Source organism: Zosterops lateralis, assembly GCF_965231275.1.
Source record: "Zosterops lateralis genome assembly, chromosome: 4".
Taxonomy (NCBI): Eukaryota; Metazoa; Chordata; class Aves; order Passeriformes; family Zosteropidae; genus Zosterops; species Zosterops lateralis.
In genome coordinates this window covers 67369155-67385978 of record NC_139765.1, presented here as the reverse complement: position 1 = coordinate 67385978, position 16824 = coordinate 67369155, and the positions used below count along the sequence as shown (strand labels likewise).

General features: G+C 41.0%; 1 protein-coding gene across 1 annotated transcript; it reads left to right on the top strand.

Moving 5' to 3' along the window:
• The first annotated feature begins 562 nt into the window (after window positions 1–562).
• PRPF18 (pre-mRNA processing factor 18) lies at window positions 563–16824 on the top strand. Its single transcript, XM_083860593.1, has 10 exons — window positions 563–663; window positions 1953–2030; window positions 4921–5025; window positions 6273–6386; window positions 8172–8318; window positions 10031–10099; window positions 10851–10991; window positions 11457–11528; window positions 13697–13852; window positions 16186–16824. The coding sequence occupies exons 1-10, from the start codon at window positions 598–600 to the stop codon at window positions 16264–16266; spliced, it is 1029 nt and encodes a 342-aa protein (XP_083716719.1). The 5' UTR covers window positions 563–597; the 3' UTR covers window positions 16267–16824.

Sequence of the window (16824 nt, the reverse complement as noted above, 5' to 3'; positions counted from 1 at the left end):
GAAGAAATTTTTCCTAATACCCGAGGCCACGATTTATCTGATATTATCTGTCATCTGCAGCCAAGGCCCATCGCATGAGGCACTGTACAAACACACAGCCAGAGAGACTTTTCCCCAAAGATTTTTTTCAAGCTAAACAGAGAAGACAGCTGAATAAAGTGCATGCAGACTGTCTTTAAAGAACCTGCCGAACACTCCTTTGTAAAACTAGCTGTACTGAAACAGGGAAAGACCCCTGTAAAAATCATATCCCACCTCTTTTGCTACATTCCTTGATAGAAAGAAAGAAATGTAGTAAAATTTGGCTCTGTATCATAATTACTGTGATTATACTGTCTGTGTATCACTTTAAATAATCTGCCTCCAACAGCAGTATGATATTACGTGGATTCTGAAGAAACTTTTCCTAATATCCAATCTAAACCTAGCCCGGCACGACTTGGTGCCATCTCCTCTCTCGCTGTCACTTGTCCCTTGGAGAAGGGACTGGCACGGTCCTCCCAGTTGCTCCTCCCAGCCGCCAGGGGGCGCTGCGCGGCGGCGAGGCCTCCCCGGAAGTGACGGTGTTGTTTTCCTGCGGCACTTCCCGAGGCCGCCATGGACATCCTCAAGCGGGAGATCAGCAGGAAGCGCCAGCAGCTGGAGGAGAAGGAGCTCCTGGGGGTGAGGGTGGCCGGCACGGACACGAGGAGCCGCCTGGGGTGTGGGACAGGGGGAGGGCGGCGGGGGTGAGGCGGGAGCGGCCCGGGATGGGCCGGGAAGGGCGTGCGGAGAGGCCCAGGCCTGCGTTTCCCGAAGCCGGGATGAGCCAGGATGGGATCGGGAAGGAGCCAGGAGGAGTTTGGGGGCTCGGATGCAGCCTGGCTTCAGTCTCGCTGTGTTCCGGGGGCTTTTGGGGCTGGTTTAGTTTATTTCGGGCACTGGGAGATGAGAAAAGTCGGTGCGAACTTTGGTGAACAGAGTGAGGCTTCTTTCCTCCCCACAGCCGCGTTCTGTCCATACCCGGGCAGGTCTGAGCGGTGTATGTGTGCCTAAAACCCCATATCCGGGTAGGATCTGAGCTGTATGTGTGCCTAAAAACCTCATATCCGGATAAGGTCTGAGTGGTGTGTTTACCTAAAAGCCCCATATCCGGGCAAGGTCTGAGCAGTGTGTGTGTGCCTTAAAACCCCATATCCGGGTGGGCTCTGAGTGGTGTGTGTGTGTGCCTAAAAACCCCTTACCCTGGTAGCGTCTGAGTGGTGTGTGTGTGCCTAAAAACCCCATATCCAGATAAGATCTGAGCAGTGTTTGTGCCTAAAAACCCCATATCCGGGCAGGGTCTGAGTGGTGTGTGTGCCTAAAATCCCCACAGTACAGCAGAGCCCCTTTCAGGGGTGTCTGATTTTGAGTTTTGGCATCAGAGGCTGTTTGTACGTCAGGTAAAGCACGAAGGAAGAAATTGTAGCTTGTACTAATCCAGGAAAATGCTTTGGGGTGACCACGTTTTCCAGTTGTTGTGTGTCTGGAATGTGTTTTCAGGCACATTTCTCCAAAGCTGCTCCAAGCAAGCTGATAAAATACTGTGTATAAAGGTGATCTCTCCCACCTCCTTGATTTAATATGAAATGATTATTTTTACTGTGATTTGTCTAAACAAGCTGGGCCTGGTTGTGCACATCGGAAGTGAAACTTTACACCAAAGACCACCAAGGCCTTATATGACAAAAAACTTGGGTTTTCTAGAGTGCTGGCAAGCACACTGTACTTTTAATTCTGCTTTATATCCTGCAAGGTAACTCTGTATTGCTGATTTCAGAGGTACTTCCAACTAGTTCCCTTTCTGTGGCAATGTAGGCATCTCTGGGCAAAGGATGTAGCTGAATTCATCAAGCCAAGTAAGAAAGTTTGAGCCATTTTTGCTGCACCATGCAAAAACTGTGGACTGGTAACAGCTCTTTTTTTTTTTGTAGGGAAGTAAGAAGTATTTCAAACGCAGTGAGTTAGCTAAAAAGGAAGAGGAGGCCTACTTCCAGAGATGTGGCTACAAGGTATGGAAATTGGTTCTTCCAGGACTTGGTGTGTTTATTTTGAAGTCTGCATATTTTTTTTTTCATCAGCAATATCAATGTTGTTAATGATAATTGTTGTTCTTTGTTCAATCTGTTAATGTTATACATTAGCCTGTAAATGAGAAGCCACCTGGAGAGGTATGACTTTCCAAAACCATTTTCAATGCAGGGAAAGATATGCATGACATACAGCTACTTGAGTTTGTGTTATGGTTTGGCTTTTATTTATATTTATTTTGTTTGTTTGTTTTTATTTGTGGAAAGCATGAAGTGGCTCGGGATCAAAGCTTGTCTTCCTTCCTTATTAAACTGTGCTGTTAGGCATGAACACTGGATCTGATACAGCCGCCTTCCTCCCCTTATTGAGAAAAAATGGATACATTTGGATAATTTTATCCGATCTTCATTGTCAAAATGTCCAAAAGAAATCAGTATATAGTGTGGGTGTGCATCAAAAAGATCTGCCAACTCTCCTAAATTTGTATTTGGGTTTTTGGCCATCAACCACCCAGCACTGAAGCTGTGCAGCAACAGCATTTATGTTCTTGCTGGCAAAATATTGGAAACAATTGGTAACCTCGGATGCATTTTGCAACAAATGGGTGATGTGGAAGGCTTTATCTGCCTTGTAATGGTGTCAGGGTGAGAGTTTACTGAAATGGAAAGAATGTTGTTGTCTTTTACAAGTGCGTGTGCCTGCCTGCCTGCCTGACGGGGTGTCTGGGAGGGGGGGATGCATTCCCTGGGGAAAGGCAGTTTCATAATCTTGTTTGCTGTTAGAGGACACAAACAGGAGCTTTGTTTTCAAGTGACCTTTACCCAGTTGGTGACTTATTCTGAAACCTTGATCTGTTTGTGCACATTTGAACGTCAATGCCAAAGTGATTCTCGGAACGCGCAGCGTAAAGTCATGGGAAAGCTCCGTGACTCCAGCTGCTCCCCCAAGTGCAAATGGCTCCCTGATGCCTCTGGAGCATTGGCTTGAATTCTTCAGAATCTCATGTGGATAAAGTGGTGTTACCTGTGCTGCTGCAGCACCAGTTTTGGTGTGAAATGCAACTCTGAAAATGGTTTTAAAATAAGTTACTTTGTTAAGTTTAGTATCTTTGTAGAGCCTGCCAGATTTTTGCATTTGTTCTTTATTTTATCCATGAGACATGGAACACAGACTGATTTCCTTTCAAATTCATGTACCTTTTTACTATGCTTCAATTTATTATGTTAGAATAATTTCACTTGCTTGAAGAAAGCACTGAAACAAAAATAACAGTGGTAAAGATACTGCTTATAACTCAGAGTCCAGCTGACAGAATGGATCAAATCTTTTCTTCCAGTGCAGCTATCTCTTTATGATTTCAAGAATGTTTGTAAGTTAAAATTTGTGTGTGTCCTTCTGCTCTGAGAGTAGATTTTTTAAAAATAAAATTTTACATCGTTCTTCCATATTTTCTGTCCCCTGTCAATTCCTCCTTCCCTGCATTGATGGAAATTTTATTTCCCCCCCTCCCTTTGTGTTCAACATTGATTTAATTGTCTTCTCCTTGTTCATTCCAAACACCTGTAGTTATAGGATTGATTTTTTCTGTGTTTGCTAATACAGCATTAATTGTAAATTTGTGGCTGAATCTTGTAGCTGGAGCCCCAGGGGTGGATCCTGCCAGCCACATGGAGCCACACTGACACCTGAGCAGGGCTAGCAATGTGGTCTGAAAGAATAAAAAAAACCTCTTTTAAAAAAATAAATTATGTCCAGTCCCTTCCTCAAATTGATCAACCCAAATACAGCCTGCCCATGTACAGGAATTCTGCAGGCTGCTCCAGCATTAATTGCATTGCTTTCTCATTTAGCAAGTACAGAAAGGAAATAAATTAAGAAAGAAACAAGAAATGAGTGAGCACTGAAGATGTTTCCTTATTATAGGAATATTACCACCAGCAACCTGCTCCTGCTGTCAGAAGTGTTGAGTTTGAGCTTATCCAGGGAGCTGTAGTTATATGGCTGCTGTCTCAAAGTTACTTTGATCAAAGAGTTGTTTTGCATTATTAAAATACTGAATAATGAAGAAGGAATGTTCTTTTAGATTCAAGGACCTTCTTTTAGCCTAAGAGTAGTTGTTAATGATCTCCTGTTCTTAAGAGGAGTTATATCTTTTTTTGTTTGGGTTTTTTTTTCCACCTGCAAGAAACTGGCAAGGTTGTTAGAGAGGTGCATTACTTAAAACAAGGTTAGAGAGGTGCATTGCCTCTCAAAACCCAACAGAAACTGTGGATCACTGCTAACTCTGCTCAGCTGGCAGGTAATAAACACTGTAGCTGGCACTGACCCTGGAAGAAGCAGCTCCACTCTCACCCTGCTCTGGGGTTTTCCTTCCTGTCCTTCTGTCTGTGCAGGTGCAGGTCCAGGGGAGCTGGATGAGGAAGTGGAGCAGGCTGGGAACAGTACCAATATTTGTGTTTGTCAGAGTATTTTGTGTTTGAATCATTTCCCTCTTCTGGTTCATCACACAGTGATGCAAATGGCCTTGCATGGGTAGGAGCAGGAATCAACAGGCAGAGGGTGGTTTTGCTATTTTTGGCACCAATGCTGGCATCTGCCTGCTAAAGTGGCAGCCAAACTTCAGCAATTGTCCTTTCTGTTTGCTGGAGAGATTACTTCCTGCAACCTGCAGAAGTGTTAGTTAATTACTGATACTATCAAGAACTTTTATTGTTCTGTGAGATGCAATTATGGACCATAAAACTGTGAAACTAAAGATTTATATTGTCATATTAAAGTCTGTGTTCCAGAGTTCTGTATCTTGCCATCATTTCTCATCAATATGTGGGTTTGTTTCCATTGCACATGAGTAACTGTGGCTGTTGAATGTAGGTGCAGCAGCAGGAAGAGGAGGAGAAACCACTGGCTACATCAAATCCAGTGCTGGAACTTGAACTGGCAGAGGAGAAGTTACCAATGACTCTTTCCAGACAGGAGGTAAAATCAGTCACCATAAACCAACTCCCTGAGTTTACAGCAAATGCACCTGGAATTTCTTCTTAGGGCTGTTTCATCCAGTGTACTTTTAGTGGCAGTTTTATTAAATAATAAGCTTCCATTTTTACAGTTAGCAGTTAATGATCATCTTTGCTTATCAGGGCTCTGCTGTCCAACTGAATGCATAAGGAGGTACAGATGGGTAGAGCCTCTCTGATACAAGGATTTATACAAATGTTGTATAACATTTTACAACTCTTTCAGAGTGATACCCTGAATATCAGCATTATCCTTGCATAGTGCTGAACATGGCATGCTGACTTTTTCCAAGGTTTTTTTCCCCCCGAGCTTCTTTTCTTTGTGAAAGAAAAGCTTCTTTCTGAACACAAATTTAGAAACTAAATTTTGGATGTTCACCTTAGCCTCTAGAAGAAACAGTCCTAAAGCCAGAGCAGCTGGGATGTTCTTTTCTTTTTCCAAGGATAAAAATGCCCGTGTGGATTTAAGTTCACAAACAGGTCCACACCCCAAAGCAGAAGCAGGAAGTTCAGAAGTACAGAATACACTCTAATCTTGGAAATAGTGAAATTCACAGCTGAGGTCATTCAAGCATGTCACACCTCCCCTTAATTTGTCAGGATATTCTGGTTTTTACAGGACTTGTAATGAGGGCTGTTGGTTTCATGTTTGGTTTGAGGTTTGAATCGAATTGAGGGAAGCTTTTTCACTTCTGTTATATCTACTTTTAAAGTAATTATCCCATTAGATTTTGGGACTTCACATTTCCCAAATTCTGAATGATGAGGGTTTTCAGCAGATCATCTCTAGCTGTGCTGGGACAACCTGCAGCCCAGTTAGTGTTTTTATTGCCAAGACAAATAGGTGAGTGAGATTATTGTCAAGTTCCTTTGTGATTTTGAAAATGTTTTTTAAGCTCTGCCAGAGGGATGATTTTTGTGTATTTGTTTGAACAAGTCAGAGCAAGAGGAAGTTCAGCTGTATCAAAGAGCCTGAGACTTTATGCAGAATTTGGATGGGTAATATTTGGAATGACCTTTCACTGAAATACCGTGGGAATTTTATATTTAGATTGTAAAGTGTCTGGAACATTTTTCTGCTGCTTAAAATATTGCTATTTCCTTTTCAGTCCAGCTCAGCTTGTTACTCTAAGCAAAGTAAATAAATCTGTCATTCTGGATTTTATTTTGCTTCCTTTATGCATCAGGGAGTGTTTTGATTCCTCTCAGGTTATCAGGAGGTTACGAGAGAGGGGCGAGCCCATCAGGCTCTTTGGAGAAACAGATTATGATGCATTTCAACGTCTGAGGAAGATAGAAATTCTTGCACCTGAAGTAAACAAGGTAAGACTGGCTCTTGGTTACTTATTTGTGCTGGGGTAATCAATAAGTAACCCTGGAAAAGTTGCCGAAAATCAATTTCAGTAACTATTAATTTTCAGGAGGAGGGGGTAGTAGACAGCAAAGAGAATACCTGCTCTTGTCTGATTTTTCTTGCTGAGAAACTATGTTAAATATCAGAGTTTTGTGCAGTTACAATTATGTTAGAGAGTTCAGCCCTAGAAACCTACCAGGCCCTTGTCAGTTGGAAAAGGGGCCTTCAAGTGGCACTAATAGCTCAGCTTCTTCTGGCCCTGCTTTTAAATAAGCAGGGAACAGTCATTTACTGTTAAAATAAACCTGTGTTTGTGATTATGTGCACCCCTGTAAAGGCACAGGTAAGTAAGAGCAGGACTGCATACTGTCTCTCTGGGATATAAATGATTTTTCTAATCCCTGGATTCCAGAGCTATAACTTGTTATAGAAACATCATTTTCTCCCTCTTTCTTTTAAAATAGCCATTAACTAAAAAACTGACTTGGAGAGATAATTAATTTATTCCTTTTGTCTTAAGAAATTATCAGATAAGTGAGGAAGTACAGATGGGGTTTGTTCTGCATTCACTGTTAACCAAACTTACAGCCTTACTAACAGAGTGACAATTTGCATTTTCTTCCCTAATTTGTGGCAAACCGAATTGTTTTAAATGTCTTTCCTGGGGCTGCCCATAAAAGGGAAGCCTTTTCCTCTCCAAGTCTTTAAAATAAAGATAAACAGGTCTAGAAATAGAAGCTCTGCTAATGAAAGCTTCCCCTCCAGTGACATCTATCACAAGAGCAGGATTAGGAAATAGAGGGCCCATAAATAGGGTTGTGCTGGATTTTTGTTACATGTTCCAGTCACTCTTGTTGCTGTCTGGGGGAATTCTGCATGTTGCTTAGTCAATCAGCCTTGTGAATCAGACATTTTTAGAGGAACTAAATGATTAATAGAAATGCTCCAGACAGGCAAGTATGATGATGGAAGAGGGGAAGTAACTGTACATATCCATTCCCTGTGGAGTGGCTGAATTTATCTGAGGGTAAGAAATGTCATACTCCTTTACAGAGCTTTATATTTTAAGTCTCAAGACAAGAAGGTAAATCCTTCAATCCTTCAACTGTGGTTAAGGCGAGTTTTCTGTTCTATTTGAAAGGACCTTTTAACTTTATGTGTATGGTTTTAAACTGATTCTGGTTTTTTTAGTCACCTCTTCTGAAGTTGAGGGTTTTAAGCAGTGAATCTGTATAAAACATTCTGCTATGTTTAAATAATTTGTAATAAAAGGAAGCAATATTATTGTTTTATGTCTGGCACTGAAGGAGTGAGACTTATTTACAGCTTTTTTCAGGGCAGATGTGAAGACTTCTAGACCTGAAAATGGTTATGGTCTGGTTTTCATTTGTTTTAGGGTGGTTCAGTGCATTGCTTAGAGAAAATGACTTGAAGAAAGTCCTAGAGGCTGATTCCATCCTCCAGGCTTTTTTTTTTTTTTTTTGTGAAAATACTGTAAAAAGTATTTTTCATAGGTATGAACACTTCAGAAGTTCATGCACCTGCTTTTTGTTAAGTGCTGAAGCAGAAAATTTTTATTGGAGTTCAGTTAAATTCAAACAACAATGCTAAACCCTTATGTGTGTTTTTACAGAATTTGCACCTTGAACAGAAGTTGGATGCTCACAGTGACAGTACTGAACTGCTTTTATTTACTTCGGGGCTTTTTTATAAATCAGTAATTTTTTTTTCTTCTTTTTTCTTCTGTTTTCTAGGGCCTGAGAAACGACCTGAAAGCTGCTTTGGATAAGATTGATCAGCAGTATCTGAATGAAATTGTTGGTGGCCAAGAAGCAGGAGATGATGACTCCCAGAATGACCTGAAAGTCCATGAGGAGAATACAACTATTGAAGAGTTAGAAGTATGGGATAGATCATAACTAAGGGATGTTAGCTGTAGTATGTTGCTGTGAGAAAGCTTCAGGATTGTTTAGACAGAGTTATCTTCTTTTCAACAGCTGACTTAGGCGTTTTGAAGATTCTTAAGGAGAAAATTTAGGTTTCTAAGCCTGGAGTTGCATTGTAGGTGCCTACAAATGACAAGTGAAAACTCAAGTCTTTGTTTACAACACTTCATCCTAAAGGGGACAGGTGCTGCCTGCAAAGACAGTGATACAGTAAAGGTTCATTCTCCAGGGATTTCAGAAGTAGGGAATTTAATTGCAATACATTACCTGGTCATAAATGCCAAAGCCTTTCCAATGAGTATTTGAGAGGGTAATAAAATCAGTAGCAATTAATTTTCCCTGTAGAAGGAAGAAGGACTCTGAAAAATAGACACACAGAAAGAATGTTTGATATGAAAACATCTAGGACAAAAAAAAAAAAAAAAAAAAGAAAAAAAAAGAAAAGAAAAAAAAAGCCATCAGAAGTAGGCAGACCACAGGAAATAAAAGAAGTACAGAGATAATGTGTCCCAGAAACTTGAGTGCAAATGGCTGCTCTGTTTTGAAAGAATCCTGTGGTGGTTGTGTGAGTGAGTGGAGGGTGAGTGCTAGGAAATGCATTCAGCACCTGGCATTTCAGGATAATGTTTTGAAAAGCACATTAACTTGAGCTGAAGACTTTTACCCTTAATCTTCAAAACCCTTTGCAGGAGTTAATCTTCATAACGTCCTTCCAAAAGCGCGTTTAGGAAATAATACGATTTATAACTGAAAGCTGAAGGGAATACATTATTATTAAGAAATAGTCTGGGATTTTTGTTATGGTGCCAGGGGTTCTGGTTTAAAATAACTGCAGTACCAGAGTGGATAGCAGCAGTTGTGTTGGAGCTGCATTTTATTGATCTGTTAGCTCTCAAAATAACCCCTTTTTGTGGTAGTAGGGCAGGCTTGGTTTGAGCCATGCAAACAATCTTTTTCTAAAAAGTTTGAAAACACCACATCTTAATTTTATGTTACTTTAGCTGCATTGCCTTGAGCATAAAGGTTTACATTGAATTTGACTCCAAATCTAGGAGATTTTTTAAAATAAAACTCACTTTGGAATTGTGAGGGCAATGGAAATAGATTATAAATCCAACTACCTACTGGAAAATGTTTATAAAACTTACTGTTATTATTTACAGTTTTGAGGTTTTGGCAGGATGGTGGAGTATTGGAGCATACAGCTGGGCTTTTTAGTGGTTTGTTGCTTGGTTTAGGAGTTTTAGATTTGTTCCTTCAAATTCATGGTTGCAATTAAATGGTAAAAAGTACATCAGAGAATTGAAATAGCATAACAAAATAATTAGGTTAATTGATGGTTTTGGGGATCTCAAAAAATGCAGTGCACCCACAGTTTCTCTTAGTACAGTGCTGTCAGCTGCTAATTATACCAATAATTCAGTAGTTAATGATTGAAGAATTACTGTTGCATTGACTTTTCAGAAATAATCATATTGGCATTTTGATCTAAATATTTTTAATAGATTAATGAATTTCAGTAGCATTTGTAGCTATTTCATGACCAGTGTTTGGGATTCTTTGTGGAATTTATTGCAGTTCATGGTGCAATGAACCATGCTCTGCTGTTGTGGTGCTGGCAGACTAGACAAAGTATAAATAATGGCCTTTTTTTTCCCCTGTTCCAGGCTTTGGGAGAATCCTTAGGAAGAGGTGATGATCACTATGATATGGACATCATAACAAAGTTCTTGAAGGTAACAGACTCGAATTATTCTGTAGTTGTGTCATACTATTACCGCCATGCAGATGCATTTCAAGAATAGAAGGGTGGGTTTCAGCTGCTTGAGAGGAAAATCTCACATGTTATGTGTAAGATGTGGGTTTTTTGAAATGCTTGGCACTCCACAGCCTTTGTTAGTCACAACAGTGACTTGTGCCAGATCTGGGAAAGAGCTCTCGGGAGAGCAGCATTCTTCAAAATCTGGTCCTGCTTTTCCAGACAAAATAAATATGGTTTTGATTTTCGTGTGATATTTGAGGTAGTTGTCTGTAGTTGCCTCTGTGTAGTATTGTGGCATAAAAACCTTCAGAGGAGTTTCCTTGGAACAGTGCAAGCTGAATTGGAATGTCACCTAATACTGTTAGTGAAATTAGAGAGTTTTAAAGGAAGTCCACAGGTTCAAGTGGATGGCAGGAAATTGTTTCCTTGTTTGCTGGCAAGAAACCTGTGATGCCTCTCAGCTGAGTCAGATGGTGCCTCTGTAACTGTTGTGGTGATCAAATTCCCAGCAGGAGTTGAAGCTTTAAATTGTGTGTGTACATTTGAGATAAGAGGATTGTTCCTTTCCCTCCTTGCTTATCTTTCTGAAAAAAGGTTTACCTTCTTAACTCAGATTTCTCAAAAAAACCCTCATTTTGCCTTTGGTCGCTTAGCCCTCTACTCTGTCTGATGTGCGGGGAAGTCACTAGATGGCACCATGACACAGATGTGTTTGCTCCCTGCAGTTCCTCCTGGGAGTTTGGGCCAAGGAGTTGAATGCCAGAGAGGATTATGTGAAACGGGGCGTGCAGGGGAAGCTGAACAGCGCCACTCAGAAACAGACAGAGTCCTACCTGCGCCCGCTTTTCAGGAAGCTCCGCAAAAGGGTAAATCACCTTGAAATGGTTCATTATCAGCCTTTGCTTCCCAGGTACCCAGAATTGGTGCCCTTTCTAGGGCAGTGTTGGCCTCACTGAAGGACAGGGGATAAGTGAGTTGGTCACAGTTTTCTGTATCTAGAGCTCCTGACACCCAGTTCTGGCTTTATCTCAATCAGTGAAATCTCCCTACCCACTGCTTTTCCAGCTGTTTAAAGCAGCACCTGCTCCCTGGGCTGCAGACACGACAGAAAATTGGGGTTGCATTTTGCACTTTGCCATCAGCTTCCAGGTGTAACCACTTAACCTCTGCTCTTCAGATCCTTCATCTGAATAACAAACATGTTTTTCCTTTGTAAAACTCCTCAAGCAAGGGTAGTTGTTAAACTTTGTATAAATGCTGAGTAAGATGATTTTCCTGAGCTGCTGTTCTGAAGTAAATGTCTTTTTTTTTCTTTCTCCTCTTTCCTGTAGACACTTCCTGCAGACATCAAAGAATCAATAACAGATATTATTAAATTTATGTTGCAAAGAGAATATGTGAAGGTAAGTTTGTTTGTACTCTTCCATCATGTTCACAGTGTCTGGCTGTAAAAGACGTGAGTTTATTGCTTCAGCATTCCCTTTTTTTTTTTTTTTTTTTTTTTTTTTCATTTTTGAAGATGCATAGCTGGAAATACAATATCTGTCCCAACAGAATGAAAAATGGCTGTGAAATGTTAGGCTCCAAGTAGTGTTTGATCCACAGCCTGACAGAAGATCTTTTGAGGTTCATGGAACTGCAACAGCTTTGCAAACATGAAGAAATTTTTTCTCAGAGATGGGTGTATTAAGTTGCAGAGCATTCCTCTAGGGGAAACCTGATGTTCTAAGGTTAAATGAAGGTATTGAATAGTAATAAAGTGTTGATGATTAATGAGCTAGGAATTAATTGAGGCAACTGAGTTATTGAATATGAGGCTCTGTCCCTTTGTTTGTCTATACTCACATTAAGTGGCCTGGTTAAGGTTGAGGTAAGTTCATGAGAAGGTTTTTTGGATGAAGTTTGCTCACTGGAGGAGGCAGAAGTACTTTGGGACAGAAGACCAAAGGCAGTGTTAGGTTTTATTTGTAGCTGCCTTCAGAAGTGAAACTCAAATACCAATAGCATTTGCTGAAGCAGCTTGTGTATGCAGAGGAAACTGAGCTGTCTTTTGCCTTTAAATTTCTGCTATTTCTTACTGCTCTTGTGAGGATTTGGCATAATTGTCAAGTGAGCAAGCAAACCTGCTTTTGGTGCTGAAAAAAAACTTTATAAGCCCTAAGGCAAATTTAATCCAAATCATTTGGAAGCAGAACTGAACATGTGGGATGTATCATAGTGGGGTTTTGTTTTGTAGCATTTTTTTTCTCTTGGTTGTCATCATTGTGTGGAAATTCCCTTTCCAATACCTTCTCAAACTAATGAGCATGCAGGAATGTGGTGTATCTCTGGGTTAATCAGCAGTGCTTCTCTCTCCTGGAGGTGCTTGCCTTTAAGTAAACTTCACAGAGAGATTTTGGTTGACTTGAGTACACATTTGGATGTTTTGTTGTTTTGTTTTTGTTTTGCTTTTTTTTTTGCCTTAGGCTAATGCTTTTTACAGATAGTCACATCCTTTTCAATTTTGTTTCCTAAGAGACTTGTCTCTTTTTGCCTGCTGCTTGCTTTCTTCAGCCTAGTGAATATTGTCAGCCACAAATTCTTGCCGCTTTGTTAGTTGAAAAGCTTGAAAGATTTTAATTTTGAAATCAATGTGTTGACAGTAGGCAAATGCCAGAATTCAAGTTGTCCACTCAGCCTTAATTAACCCTGTTGTGACAGTCCTGCAAGGGTCTTTAGTTGCATGTTCACATTCTGTTTCATCACAAAAGTATATTAAAGTCAGCAAGTAGTATTTGACTAAGACTGTTCAGATTCTGCCTCATGCAGATGATGACTGAGCTCTGTCCCCTTTTCAGATTTGCTTTTAGGTCTGTCTGCCACCCCCTGCCTTGTTCATTATTCACCTCCCAGTTTGTTCAGTGCTAGCTGGAAAGAATCTGCACCCACTGGTCATGATTGCTGCTTCTTATTTTCCAGTTTCTGAATAGGAGGTGATAAATGAACTCTTTATCAGTGGATTTTGTAGCTGCTCTCTAATAGAGAAGGAATGTCCTGTTCCACGTCCTTCAGGTTTTTTCTGTAATTGTATCTGTCACTTGCTGGTTCTCAGTTTTTATGCTGGGTTTTTTTAAAGCTCTATCCTTCTCTTCCTTTCTCCCTTTCTTTCTATTAATTTTCCCTTGGAATTTTATCCCTGTTTTTTCCTAGGAATGTTGTCTGTTACAGCTTTAAAACAGGAGCTGTGCTCTTGATGGGGAAATTCTTGATTGTTTTACTGCTGCTACTGCTCTGGCCTTTAGCATGCTTACAAATGTAATCTTTTATAACCAGAGATGTTTGAGTTGAAAATAATCCCAGTAAATCTTAGTTTTGGTCAGGGTAACCAGACTGCCTTATCCAGCTGTTACTTTCCCTAAGGGAAAGTCCATAGTCCTTGTTTCCCTCGGAGCTCCATGCGGGAATGCGCGTTGTGCAGTCGGTTAATACCAGGCAATGACACCGGATCAGGGAGACTGCAGTGGGTGTTTAACAGCAGCTGGCAGTGCAGAAATGCTTTGTGTGATGCTGAGTGCTGCCCTTCCCTCCCCAGGCCAACGATGCCTACCTGCAGATGGCCATTGGGAACGCTCCCTGGCCCATTGGAGTCACCATGGTTGGCATCCACGCGCGCACGGGCCGCGAGAAGATCTTCTCCAAGCACGTGGCCCACGTGCTCAACGATGAGACCCAGAGGAAATACATACAGGTAATGGCAGCTTTGGGAATCCAGCAGCTCTGCTCGTGTAGGGGCATCTCTGGGAAACATCGGTGTCAGGTGGTGTGGTAAAAAAGGTCCCAGGAATGGACTGGTTATTTGGGTCAAATGTAACAGCCAGTTAATAGTGTCTCGTCCTGGACCTGAAGGCTGTTCACTTCTGGGCCAGGAACAGTCTGATGGGTTTGTCTGGACTGCTGTGATCCTGCATGAACACCCAGGCAGCTGTGAATACAGGCTTGATTCTCCTGAGGCCCCTCACTGCTTAACTCATGCTTTAAACATGCACAGAATTTAATACTGTAAAATTCAGTCATTCTGACTATTTCTGAAACCAGATAAATGCATATATTAATAAGTTCAGCAATCTGGGCTCAAAATTCCAGGTTTAGTTCCTCCTGGGCATCTTCATACCCATGTGGACTTCTGGTTGTGAATTAGTAGCAGTGCTATTTTTCTACTCTGTCCTTTCAATACAGTGGGTGGACAGGTCTGGGGAATCAAGCCTTCTCTCTTTGTATTGTTAAATGTGTTTGGCTCTTGCCAGTTTCAGTTTCATTGAGATAAAAACCCTTCTGGATTAATTCTGAAGCCTCCAGAGCAGCATCATGGAGCTCAAAGCTCCTGGCAGGGGAGGTTTACATAAATGTCTTCCTTCTGCAGCAGCAGATCTCCTGTTGCTTTTCAGCTTCTGCAGATGTCTGCAAGGAAATTACTTGCAAAATGCAACTTCCCCTTCTCTGAGTCTCTCTGTATTTGGGCTGCAGTATAACCTTTGGTTTCTCTTCAACTCTAGTGTTTAATAGCATAACTTGAAAATATGTCACCGTGAAGTCACAGGGACCTCCAAACACTCACAGAGACAACAAATTAAATTTGACCATTTATTTCGTAAATTGAAAACTGGCATGTGGATTATGCATCTTCAGAGACAGGCTCCAGTTATGCTTGGAAGTATTTAATGGATGAAATAGTTTTAAACTAATTAATGTTGCTATGGTCTGTGTTAATCTGCGTGGCCATAGTGGTGAATAATTCATAGAATCACAGAATGATTTGGACTGAAAGAGACCTTAAAAGACCATCAAGTTCCAACTCCCCTGGCAGGGGAACCTTCCAGACCAGGCTGCTCAATAATTGGTCTTCTTTGCCCATTTGCCACTCCTGGAACAGAAGGATTCTCTACTCTGGAGTGTTGTTTGGTCTCTCTTAACACCTTGTGGAAGATGTGCATGAATTCCCCAGTTTGTCCCTTCTCTGCTTTTGGGGCTACATCTTGAAAATCCTTGAGTTCATCTTTCCACTGTGAATTTCGTATCTCTGCTTCTAAATTACTCAACTCATTGAAGCACCACGATGAAGTTGGCTTTAAACATGCATGTTCTTCTTGTTGGTTTTAAATAATGGGTCTTGTTTGACAAGTTTGGTTCAAACTGGAGCATGGGATATTTATTACCCATGCTCCCAGCAGCTGCATGAAGCCAACATGTTCCTGATTACAGCACCCTGGAGTGAGAACATTCCAAACAAGGAATCATTGTGGTGCTGGGACATACTTTCCATGCTTGCCTGCATTAGAAAGCCCAAAACATCATCCTGTTGAATCATTTTTGATTCGTTTGAGTAATTTTTCCCTGAGTGAGGAGCTGCCTTCCATGAGGAGAGTCTCATGACAGGGACATGACTCTGCCATCTTGGAGTACAATGTCACTGCTAAATTACACTTCCACCACAGCAGTTGGCTTTCTTTGTTAGACTTTTCTGTGTGACTTGAAAGAAGATAATCACAGGGTTCCTGTCATGTCTGTTTTTGTCAATTGATGCCTTGAAAGAACTGAAAAGTCCACATGCTGCCTTTCTCCTTGATTGCTTCAGTTTGCCTCTGTGGTGTCCTGTGTGGTACCACAGTTCTCCTCCTGAGAAGTGTTTGGTTCTTGCCTTGGCTGTGCAGCTTGTTTTGAAACTGCTTTTTGATCTTTAGAATTAATTTTAATATTCAGCTTTCTTGTATGTATCTTTAATTATGATATCATTTGCTCCCTTGGTCATAAAGAGGGATTAAAGAATTGCTGTGATCCTTCACTGTGAATCTTCCCAGGTGGGACTGAACCTGTAGCCTTTTTGATTATCCCACAAACTCCTCTAATATTGAAGAGAATCTCAAACTTTGAACAGAATAACAACCAAAATAAAAAACCCAACCTCCAAATAGCAGCCTTTTCTTTTTAATTCTTCTTGTTAAGCTTAAGAATACTCTAGGCTATTAAGTTTGTTCAACAGCTGCAGCCTTATTACAGAATTGTCCTTGTTTTGCTGATTCCTAGGGGCTGAAGAGGCTCATGACCATTTGCCAGAAGCACTTCCCAACAGACCCATCCAAATGTGTGGAGTACAACGCGCTGTGAGGCTCTGCAGGGGCCGGGGTGGGACTCACATTTCCATCTCCAGCACCCAGAGAGGATGGAAGAGGCCCAGTTTGAGCCTGAACATCAACAAGAACTTGGGGTGGGCTTTGCAAAGAAAAGCAGAAAGGATTTTTATTTTTTTTTTAACAGCTTCCTTTTTCCAAGCCCCATTTATTTAGGTTTATTTTGAAATCTGTGCTTTTTGCTGAACACATCCAGTGTACAGCAGAGGGATGGGTTTTGAAGAGTTTAAGACCAAGACAATGGCCAAGGGACAATGCACATGACAACTGCTTTTACTTCAGTTTGTTATTAAGGGAGCTGTGCAGACTGAACTGTTTCCCATATTTTAGAGCTTTAGGTGAGTCTCAGCCCTGCAAGGAGCAAATGTGGGGCTTTTTTTGGCTGCTTTTGCTTTGGAGACTGATGTGGGGAGATGATTAGAGGGAAGCAGTTGAATCTGAATCTTGGTTATTTCTGTAAATATAAAGACTTTATTGGCTAATCTTTCATGTGGTATTTATCAGGAATTAAAAAAAATGGTTTTTATATTTCTCA

Coding starts and splice junctions, on each gene's coding strand:
- PRPF18 (XM_083860593.1), top strand. CDS start 598: ATGGACATCCTCAAGCGGGAGATCAGCAGGAAGCGCCAGCAGCTGGAG. Junction 5,026..6,272: donor TGACTCTTTCCAGACAGGAG/GTAAAATCAGTC, acceptor GATTCCTCTCAG/GTTATCAGGAGGTTACGAGA. Junction 13,853..16,185: donor CCCAGAGGAAATACATACAG/GTAATGGCAGCT, acceptor GCTGATTCCTAG/GGGCTGAAGAGGCTCATGAC.